The 11,491-nt window shown below is 34.5% G+C and overlaps 1 protein-coding gene across 10 annotated transcripts; it reads left to right on the top strand.

Moving 5' to 3' along the window:
- Window positions 1–7,091: 7,091 nt before the first annotated feature.
- LOC112203673 (protein FAR1-RELATED SEQUENCE 5-like) lies at window positions 7,092–11,418 on the top strand. 10 transcript variants are annotated; one of them, XM_040507352.1, is made up of 7 exons: window positions 7,247–7,335; window positions 7,559–9,645; window positions 9,734–9,852; window positions 9,930–10,001; window positions 10,138–10,346; window positions 10,521–10,681; window positions 11,251–11,418. In XM_040507352.1, the coding sequence occupies exon 2, from the start codon at window positions 7,581–7,583 to the stop codon at window positions 8,919–8,921; it is 1,341 nt and encodes a 446-aa protein (XP_040363286.1). In that variant the 5' UTR covers window positions 7,247–7,335; window positions 7,559–7,580; the 3' UTR covers window positions 8,922–9,645; window positions 9,734–9,852; window positions 9,930–10,001; window positions 10,138–10,346; window positions 10,521–10,681; window positions 11,251–11,418. The 10 variants fall into 8 exon arrangements, with proteins under 10 accessions (XP_040363287.1, XP_040363286.1, XP_040363289.1 ...); XM_040507355.1 differs by lacking the exon at window positions 11,251–11,418 and having other exon boundaries at window positions 7,559–7,620; window positions 7,993–9,645; window positions 10,521–10,886; XM_040507354.1 differs by lacking the exon at window positions 11,251–11,418 and having other exon boundaries at window positions 7,559–8,166; window positions 8,476–9,645; window positions 10,521–10,886.
- Window positions 11,419–11,491: the final 73 nt, after the last annotated feature.

Here is an 11,491-nt window from a genome sequence, read left to right as displayed (position 1 = left end):
ATTAGGGTTTGAATCGATTTTAATTATAAGTTTCGGTTTTGATCTTTGTTCTCTCATTCCATCTTTGTATTTATGTTTTTGCATTTTAATTCTTTTGTTTACTTAATTTATTTTCAAAACCCAAAAACAAAATCTCCCCCCTTTTCGTAAATAATGTTTATACTTGTGAATATCTTTGTAAATATTATACTTTGTTTTAATTTTAATTGTTTGTTTGTCCTACATTGACAGGTGTACCCTCAATCCCCGGAATAGAACGATCCCTATTTGCTTATACTACTAACGATATTTATAGGGTTAAATTATGCGCTTGCTTTTAGCGTTATCAATTTTTGGCGCCGTTGCCGGGGATTGAAAAATCACTTGTTTTTGTTTATAATTGTTGTATATAAATTGTTTGAAACTTAGTTTAATTAATTAATTAGGTTGTTTTTTATATTGTTGAAATACGAGTTTTAATTGTAAGTTGTAAATTGAATGGAATAGGTGAAGTCTCTTTTGTTAATATTGGTCTAAACCCCTTATTGGTACCTAGTTCAAGTCCCTTAAGGTTGAGGGCGGCCTTTATTAACACTTGTTGAACTGTCTTCACACTTATGAACTTTTTCATCTTAGTAAGTATAGCCTATGTGGAATGGTGTCTAGGAAGGGGACAACGTTCATGACGGGTTTTTGAATCCAGAAGTGCTTACAAATGGGCCTAAACCACTATGTGGGAGTAGCTCATGCCAAAATGGATTTTTCCTCTCGTGTTCGTCCTCCCCCACCTGGCCATTTCAGTAAGGTTGCCCAAAGGATGTAAGAGGGACTTTGTGTCTAGACGACTATACTTGGGCCGCATGTCCAACTTGATTTACCGCTTGGAATTAGATTTGATATCAATAATATTTATGACAAAAGAAAATGTAACAAAATGTTGTGATACACTACGGTAAAAAAAAAAAACATTTGTGTAAATATTTTTCATGTTTTTTTTTACTCACTTGTGTACCTAACTTGTGTCTTGTGTACAATGTACTTGTTAATTATACTTGTAGTTTGTAATTCTTAGTTACTTGTTTATATATATATATATATATATATATATATATATATTTTTGTATTTCTTTGTTAATTATAGTTACTAACTTTTTAATTTCTATTCCGTCTGGCTGAAAGACGTTAAACTCAAGCGCTGCTTGGGAGGCAACCCAATTCAGAAGCAGCTGTGAATGAGTCTACAAACACAGATTTGCTTTCTCTTTCCCTATTTCTTTTTATTTATTTATTTTTCTTCTTTGTTTTTATTTTAGAATTTTTTTCGTAAATGCCTTCTATCTATGCTTATTTGTGTTCATTGCATGCTTATGATTGATTACATTGAGGACAATGCAATATTTAAGTGTGGGGGAAGGGATTTATATTTTTGTCATTTTTATTGTGAGTTATATATTCGAAAAAAAAAAAATCGAAAAATGTCAAAAAAAAAAAAAAAAAATTTTTTTTTGCATTTATTGAGTCTTTTGTTTTTGTTTTTGTTTTCGAGTCATAGGATGCCCTTTCAACTATCTAGGATGAGCTTATATCTCCGAAATTATGGCTAAGAGAGGATCACAAGATTGAGATGATTTTAAAATGGTATTCTTTGGTTAATTGAGATATATGAAAAATGTATGCATGTGTAGTGGATATGGATTTCGTGACCTTGGTACAGAATATGAGCATGTTAGGATGAGTTTTGATTCATAAAAACCCATGTTAGATATTTGAGCCATGTCCCTTTTTCTTGGAGTGATAATTAAAAAGAATATATTCTTAATTTCTTGGCGATGTTTTGATGATCTCATTATTCTTTCATTTGATTGACTGCTTGCCATAGATTAAGTTTGATGGACTAGAGAATGCTAGAATTCGCTCTTGTGCTTGTTGAGACATTTTATCAATACATGGCCCTGATTCTGGAAATGATAGAGGCACCCTAGGAATTACCACCATTGCCAAATAATCATGTGTCCCCTTTTGTGCCTGTCGTGGGACTCCCTTAGATAAACCCTTTTGAGCCTACATTAAGCCTTTTCTTTCATTACCCTTAAAATCCTTAACCCCCAAACCTTAGTATAGCTACACTCCTACCCTTTGTTCTAAAAACTTAGTGGAGCTATCTTTTGGGACATTACTTAAGGATTTGGCATTGAGAATGAAGATTGAGAAGAGGTGAAAGTTCAAGTGTGGGGGTAGACTTGTCCATACAGAGAAAAATATGTGAAAGCCGTGAAAAAAAGAAATGAAAAAAAAAAGAAAAAAAATGTGTACGGCTAGAAAAGAAAAAGAAAAATATATCTATGGATTTTAGTCCCCCATACTTGGTGAGTTTGGAGTTTGTTTTGAATTGAAGGCCCACTACAGAAAAATTTGGCCTTTGTCCAATTCACTAGGGTTCAAGGGAAGTTTAGAATGAAGGTTGAGCCCAACATGAAGACATTAGGCCCTTTTATTTTACCCCTAGGAAGGACATGACGTTTTGCTATGCCTTGGTGGATTTCTAGAAGTCTCTACATCTACATGAACTCTGCTAGGTTTTTAGGACACTTTGTTAAAATCCTTATCTTTCGTTTCTTAAAACCTTGAGCCTTAGCCCCATTACAACCTTTGAGAAGACCTTCTTGATCCTTAAGATGGGACAGCCTTTGATGTGGAGATGAGTTACAAGAGTTGAACCTATGGCTTGGGTCCATCCGTGCAAGTAGTTGGTATCTTTCATGAGATCTTTTGAAAAATATATACATGTGCTTTCGTTTCATATGATATGTGATGTACTTGCTATCTTTCACATATACTTGAGTGTATAAGCTTTTAAGCATTGCCATGATCTGAGAGAAGAAAGAGTGGATATACCTGGTGAGGATATGAATCATACTTGTCTGAAGCATGCTGAGCTTAACCCCATCACCATTGTTACAACCAAGTCCTACTTGTTTATATGTGGATTATATGTTTGAATTAACTCTCGAATATCTAAATATTGATTCTTGGTTGAGTGCTAATCTTGGTGTTATGAAAGTAAGAGATTGCTGAGACAAAAAGTTGAAGGGCAGTAGAGTCATTGTTTGTGTAGAGTCTTTAAATTTTCGTTGACTCTTTGTGTGATTTTGCTAAGGGACTAGCAAAAGTTAAGTGTGGGGGAATTTGATAGGAGCATTTTAATGCGACGTTTTAACTGTTATTTCCCTATATTTTCTGCGTTATTTCCTTAATAAACTCTGTTTAGGAAAGTTTCCATTTTGTAGTTTCTATTTTCCATTTTTAGAAAGTTTCCATTTTAGTTTAGGAAAGTTTCCATTTCTTATTTTAGAAAACTTATATTTTCAGGTCTTTGGAATAAATAAGCTGAATTGAGTTCATAAATGGAAAGAGAAGCTTCATGAAGATGACATGGCAAGGAGAGAATCAAGGAAGAGTTTTTTTTAGAAAAAGGAAAATATATTTTCCTTGGGGATTAAATTTGCCGTGTAATACTTAAGGAAAAACAAGGTGACAACGTGGGAATTGAAGATGATTGATTGAGGATTTCAAGGAGAGATTTTCTTGGGAGACTTTTATGGAAAGAAATATTGTTGGAGGAATAATTTGGTGTGATTGCCAACGTGAAAATCAGAAATAATCAAGGAGATGACGCAAAGAGAGATTCAAGGGAGATATTTATGGAAGGAAAATATGTGTGCACCAAGGAAAAGCTCAAAAGGCGTCTAGATTCATCCCTAAATTCCCTAAAGGAATGTTGGCCGAAATTCATGAAGAAAATCAGAATAATTTCAAGGAAATTCGGCAATTAAATATTAGGGAGGTATTTTAGAGAATTATGATTGGTTGGAACACATCACAAGGCTTACTTGGCATTCTATGATTGGTTGGACCACATCACAAGCTTACTTGGCGAATTATCATTGGTTGAAGCTATGTGGAAAATTCTGATTGCTTTGTGAACCCTAGCCATGCTCCTATATAAAACTCCCCCTTTCTCAACGTCAAGGGTGCCTCTACCTTACAATTTACACTTTAGAAAAAATCAGAAAATCTTCTTAGCATAGCCGTGAGTTTCTCCATCCTCTAGTCATCTCCACGAGTTCAAGCAAGGCCAAGGGAGAAGAAGCATAGCCGTGAGAATCCATCATCCATCTCCAACCTTGAAGCTTGCTTTCGAGATTCAAGAGACCACCACATCAATCGTTCATCACCATCCCCATCTCACGGTGTAATCCGATTCTCCTTTGTAACCTTTGCTTTGAATTTCGTTGGTTATGAACTAGTTGACATATGTGTTTGAACAAATATTAATTTCTGGAATTTTTATGATTAATTGAGAATTTTCAGATTCATATTATTGTGATTCGAGAGTTGCTTATGTGGGTTTGTTTAATTAAATTTGCGTTATAGATAACTTTTGTATTTTAATCTTATGTGGTTGCAAACACTTAGGGTTTCGATATAATTGGTGCTAGGTTTAAGAACATGAAATCGACTTTTCGTTTTGTGTAAACTTGAATCAAAGTAGTAAAGGTTTTGTACAAAGATCGAATTTAATTAACGAGGATTGCAATTAGGTGGACTTTTCCATACTAAGTTGTACACTTGAGTTGATAGCCTTTCTATGTGTTTCATGCGTTAAACATGTCATGATTGACTAGCTTTCTAGGGCTTGATTACATGTTTGATAGGATTAATCTTTGTGCTTTCACTTAGGTTAATTAGCATTGAAAAGTAAAAAAATGGGAAATTATTTGCTTTCGAATATTTCACATGATCAACTCTTTTCTCATGACTTAGATGAACAATATTAGGGTTTGAATCGATTTTAATTATAAGTTTCGGTTTTGATCTTTGTTCTCTCATTCCATCTTTGTATTTATGTTTTTGCATTTTAATTCTTTTGTTTACTTAATTTATTTTCAAAACCCAAAAACAAAATCTCCCCCCTTTTCGTAAATAATGTTTATACTTGTGAATATCTTTGTAAATATTATACTTTGTTTTAATTTTAATTGTTTGTTTGTCCTACATTGACAGGTGTACCCTCAATCCCCGGAATAGAACGATCCCTATTTGCTTATACTACTAACGATATTTATAGGGTTAAATTATGCGCTTGCTTTTAGCGTTATCATTTAGGGATATATATACTTTATGTGTCTATAGTGCCTCTGGAGTAGTACTGAAGGAGGATTTACGCTAGTCTCTACGAATTTAATGTATAATGAGTGAACCTATTTCTATGTACCACCATGGGTACTACCACACCTTCTTGATCTGTCTAGTTGACGGCAGCAGAAAGGTATGTAATGGCCATTCTGGCATGTGATGAATGATACTAATGCCCGATTGGGTTTGATTAAAAAAAAAAAAAAGATTTGATCTATATATTTGATATTTTTTAGTAGATATGTTTGTGTAGATATTCCTATTAGATTTCGTAGATTTCTCAACGTGATTAAACATCCTTTTGTGAAGATATTCCTATTATTAGATAGCACCTAAACTCTAGGTGGGAGTATTCGTTAGCCATCAAGAACTTGTAGAAACTTGTAGAATCTATTGAGAAACAATAAGAGGAAAAAAAAACATACAATCAAGAACTTGTAGAGTCTATTATACCTATTCAATAGCATAAACCCTGAAAAATCACAAAACAAATACCTCTTCGTCAGAATTGAATAGGTAGCAAATACAATGCTCATCAACTGTGCCAATCGGATTAAAGGGATATGCAGTTGAACAAAGGAAACCCACCAATATTTGATTATGCGATCCATTTATATCACAATCACAATTTGAAATCAAAAACATAATAGCATGATTGTGGAGAAGGTCGCACCTAAACTCTAGGTGGGAGTATTCTTTAGCCATCAAGAACTTGTAGAATCTATTAAGAAACAATAAGAGGAAAAAGAAACATGCAATCAAGAACTTGTTGAGTCTATTATACCTATTCAATAGCATAAACCCTGAAAAATCACAAAACAAATACCTCTTCGTCTGGAAGACACACACCTATTGAATAGGTAGCAAACACAATGCTCATCAACTGTGCCAATTGGATTAAAGGGATATGCAGTTGAACAAAGGCAACCCACCAACCTCTGATTGTGCGATCCATTTATATCACAATCACAATTTGAAATCAAAAACATAATCGCATGATTGTGGAGATATTGATACCGGCTTTGAATGTAGAGATTAGGCTTTTGAATGTGGAGATTACATAATCTCCAACCCAAAGGAGAGTTTTCAATTGTTGGAATCAAGGGTTGAGTAATTCCGGGTAACGTCTATGGGTAGCCGTTTCATGACTTCCATCGGCAGCAAGAGTGGATTTTAATATTAATCCTATTTAATAGGTGATGGGGAATTTGATAGTGGCAGCTTTAGTAATTCTTAACAACATTGAATTTTAATATTTATCCTATTTTTATTTTGAATATACCTAATTAATTGGTTTGGGTGTATATTAAAATACTCTTATGGATGAGTTTATTCTAAAAGGGGCGTGTAAATTTGGGTGTAGAATCAAATTTCCCTGGATTCAATATCAAAAGAAATGTAGTTGCTAACTCGGTCTAACTAATTTGAAGTACAAGAGAGGTGAAGATTCAGTCATCTTCAATCTTTAGGTAGGTGTTATCGATGCAGTTACTTTCGAGACTGCATACAATGAGTTCAGTGGCAATTAAAAATGTTGATGTTAAGGAGGTCTTCCTTCTGCAAGAGCCTCGACAAGACTTTTTGTCTCTCTTTTTCCTTCTGCAGAAAACTGTAAACAAGTGGATCGATATAGGGAGAGATTCTTAGGTGGGGAACCCATACCAACTCATTTCTTCAACCAACCACTTAAAATTCGACACCTCTGTAATTTTTTTCCATGCTGGCATCTGCTGGGAGGACTCCAAAATGGCTCCAAAATTTCAGTCAAATTTTATCTTTCCCTCCTCCTAAATTTCAGCTACTACTATTGTGACCGTCAGATTAAAGCAACGGCTATAGTTCCTAAACTCTATTGTTCTAGTTTGGGGGGGGGGGGGGGGGAGTTCGTCTCCTGGCAAGAACCTAAAGCCTACTATTTTCATTCCAAGAAAAAAGAAATCACTCTTTCTCTTGCGCAAAGTAAGCTAAACCTCATCATCCAGGTATATTCTTCATATGATTTTTCTTTATATTTATTGACTTCTCTTGCTGGGGTTGTTCTTCGTTTTTTTTCTTCCCCTTCTTCTACTGCGATTAATCCTTATATGTGAATCACTAGTTAGTCTTTTTCCTCCCTTGAGGAGATATATATATTTGAATACTTGTGCAATCTTGTTCCAGGTTTGTGAGTGTTTGTATGAATGAGTCTGAAAGACTATGAATAATTGTTATGTTTCTAGGTGCTGGGTTGTTTTCCCCTCTTTTCTTCACCTCATAATTTAATTGTTTGAGTTCTTAAAATATCATAGTCTGCAATGGGAGCAAGTTCTTGATTAAATCTAATTAATTGTTTATTATGTTGTTATATTTTGCTGACTAAATATTTGGTTTTTCCTTTTGACAGACTTTAATTGGATTATGAAGAGATGGAGGAGATTGTTGGAGAAGATGGAGAACTAAAGCCGGGTATGCAAGTATATTCTGATGATGAAGCTTATAATCTATACAATAATTATGCTTTGAGAAAAGGATTTAGTATTCGTAAAGGGCATATAAGAAGAGATGCATCAGGTAATGTTCGATTGAGAGAGTTTACGTGTGCGAAAGAGGGGTTTACAAGAGACCAAGATACATTTGAACAGAAAAGATATAAGAAGTTAGAGACACGAACCGGTTGCAAGGCTATGATTGTATTTACTGTCGCAGATGGAATATGGACAATTTCTCATATCAATTCAGAGCATAACCATGACCTTGCTAGGCCTGAAGAAAGACAATTTCTAAAATTAGGCCGAAAAGTATTGGAGGCTCATGGAAATGTCATGCTTTCTATGTTAGGTGCTGGTATACCGCCAACAAAATCATTCTTCTACCTAGCAAATGAAATGGGAGGTCCTGAGAATGTTGGGTTCACTAAAAAAGATGTTCATAATTTTTTACAGAGGAAGAAAAATGAAATGCTTGAAGCAGGGGATGGACAGAGTTTGTTCAATCACTTTAAGCGCAAACAAGGTGAGGATCCTAACTTTTTCTACTCAATGCAATTAGACCAATATAGTCGAATGACAAATTTCTTTTGGAGAGATAATAGATCAAAATTTGATTATGATTGTTTTGGTGATGTTATTTGCTTTGATACCACATTCCGTACAAACAAGTATAATTTGATTTGTGCTCCTATAGTGGGAGTCAATCATCATTGGAGAAATGTGATGTTTGGATGTGCCTTTTTATTGGATGAGACTACCGAGTCATTTGTTTGGTTGTTTGAGTCATTTTTGGAATCGATGGGAAATAAAGCCCCAAAAACTATTTTTACAGATGAAGATAAAGCAATGGCAAAAGAAATTGGGCAAGTTTTTCCAGGTACACAGCATCGGTTATGCACTTGGCATATTTCTAAGAATGCTGGAAAGAGAATTGGTAGTTACCTTGCGAATCCTGAGTTCAAGAAACAATTCAACAAGTGTTTGCATGGCTGTAGTACTGAAACTGAATTTCAAGCTTCATGGGATGATATGATCAGTAGATATAATCTTGGTGGTAATTCATGGCTTGAGAAGTTGTATTCGCTCCGGGAGAAATGGTGTCCAGTTTTTAGTTTGGACACCTTTTCAGCAAAAATTAGATCAACTCAAAGGAGTGAAAGTACTAACAATGTGTTCCATCAAATCTCTACACACACAATGGAGCTCATCAAATTTGTGCATCACTATGAGAAAAAAATTGAAGAGATGCGTTTGGCGGAGTTGGAAGATGACTACTGATGCAAAAATGGCACACCTCGTCCCCAAGTGTGGAGTAGAATGTTAAGGAGAGCAGCTAAGGTGTATACCATTAAAATGTTTCAGCTATTTGAAATAGAGTTTGTTGGCTGTATGGGAGTTAGACTAAAAGAAGCTTTCAAGAGGGATGAAGTACATTCATATGAAGCAATTGAAGATGGTAAACAAAGTGTACACAAGATTCAGTATAACTCTATATCCTTCGACATTTCTTGTTCTTGCAAGTGTTTTGAATCACTTGGAATCTTGTGTCGTCATGCTTTGAAGGTGTTTGATATCAATAATATCACTGTTTTACCCACTCAATATATATTGAAGAGGTGGACTAGAGAAGCAAAGAAAGGGATTGTGGTAAGCAATAACATTTCTGGAGGTACAAGTGAGAATATAAAGTCTGCTAGATTGTTGCGCCTTAGTGAGCTAATGCATGAAGGAAATAGTGTTTATGACATAGCTTCATTGAGTTGTTTAGGGACTAAGATTGTGAAGGAGCTGTTAGTAGAGGCAATGAAGCGTCTTGAGAAAGACAAGGAAACTCAGGACATGTTGGAAAATTTGAACAAAGTTGGTAATCAGTCCAATCTTGACATTCCAGTAAACTCAGGTCATGTTTTAGATCCACCATGCGCCAAGACTAAAGGAATGACAAATGAAAGAATCAAAGACATAAGGGAGAAAAAACAACGGAAGAATAAGCAAACAAAAGGTACACTTACATATCTAATACTTACATTTTAGAAACTTTAAATTTTGTTGTTGTTGTGTGTCTGATATAATTGGATTATGGACCATAGATGCAAGCCAAGACAATCAAGAAAACATGATTGATTCTTCTTTTATACCAAGAGCTCCACTTCATGTGCCAGCATTTAATCCTCACTTTGGTGTTCCTCACACCCCATTTCATAATCAGGTATGCATTTTAGACTTTACACGTTAGAGTTTTATGATATATAAATAAGCACTGTAACATTTTATCTTTTCTTTTAGGGTAATTTAAGTTGGACTTTTGGGAATCCTAATTTCTGTTTCAATTATGGTGTTATGCCTTCCTCAAATCAGGTATTGTTCAACATTTAATTATATATTTATACAATCTTGGTAGGTATGTGTTTTCATATTATATTCTTCAAGTTGATGTCATGAAACATTGATTACATTATAACTTTGAAGCTAATTTGTTCCCTATTTTGTACAGGACTCCTGCAACTCTGCAAGTACTAATAGAAGAGTATTGTGAAAGGAAGAAGTATACTTGAGGTTTTGGAGGTGGGTTTTGTTGGAATATAAATCATTTTAAGGTTTGGCAGGTGGCTTTAATTGGGATTCAATCTGGGCATTTCAACTCTTTGTTCGGTTTCAATGGGATGTTGCTTGGTTTGATGGTTGAATACTTGAATTGGAATTGTATGTCTCTTTAAGGCTTCCTTGCTTAGTCGTAGTGATTTTCCTTTGTCAATAAAAAGTGCTTGCCTTTTGAGTTCAGTAAGCTAAAAAAAACAAAAATTGATTTCAACTTCATATGTTATTCAACTTGATGAGGCTGCAATTGTTTCTTACGTTGTAAATTTTTTGTTTCAGAGAGTTCAATTGGCTTGTAAAGGAATGGAGGAAACTATTGGAGATGATGAAGACATGTTTGGAACTGATTTTGATTGAACCTTTTTCCCATCTGTGCTACATGTAATTTAATCTCTGTGAGATATGGTTTGGAGAAGATGAAATCAATTTTGTTGAATCTGGTATGGGTATATTGTAGTAGAAAACCATTTTTGAAACCTAGTTTATGAGACATGTAGCATCCAACATTTCATCTTGCAAAGGTTCTCTTACCAAACATGTGCTGCAAGTTTGTTTTGTTAGGTTCCATGTAACTTCCCAGATTCTTTTTAGTTAAATGAGTCATTAACTCAAGATTGCTGTATGTATATTATTACACTCAATCAATGAATATCTTTCTTATTCCTCTCCCGAATCTTTATTCTTTGCCACAAACAACATCAACAATAGAAATCAATCAAAGAGAAAATGGAAGGTGAATTTGGCAAAGAGATATATATATTTGAATACTTGTGCAATCTTGTTCCAGGTTTGTGAGTGTTTGTATGAATGAGTTTGAGAGACTATGAATAATTGTTATGTTTTTAGGTGCTGGGCTTTTTCCCCCCTTTTCTTCACCTCATAATTTAATTGTTTGAGTTCTTAAAATATCATAGTCTGCAATGGGAGCAAGTTCTTGATTAAATCTAATTAATTGTTTATTATGTTGTTGTATTTTGCTGACTAAATATTTGGTTTTTCTTTTTGACAGACTTTAATTGGATTATGAGGAGATGGAGGAGATTGTTGGAGAAGATGGAGATCACTAAAGGCGGGTATGCAAATATTTGGTTCCCTATTTTGTACAGAACTGCAACTCTGCAAATACTAATAGAAGAGTATTGTGAAAGGAAGAAGTATGCACTGGTTCTAAATGCCCTCTTGGCCTACCCCCTTGCTTCCAGCTATGTGAGATATGAATTGGTCATGATCGGACTTCAATTTTTTTTTTT

This window comes from Rosa chinensis, chromosome 5 (genome assembly GCF_002994745.2).
Source record: "Rosa chinensis cultivar Old Blush chromosome 5, RchiOBHm-V2, whole genome shotgun sequence".
NCBI lineage: Eukaryota > Viridiplantae > Streptophyta > Magnoliopsida > Rosales > Rosaceae > Rosa > Rosa chinensis.
Note: the sequence above shows the minus strand (reverse complement) of the source record. Positions and strands in the feature narration are given on the sequence as shown.

Coding starts and splice junctions, on each gene's coding strand:
- LOC112203673 (XM_040507352.1), top strand. CDS start 7,581: ATGGAGGAGATTGTTGGAGAAGATGGAGAACTAAAGCCGGGTATGCAA.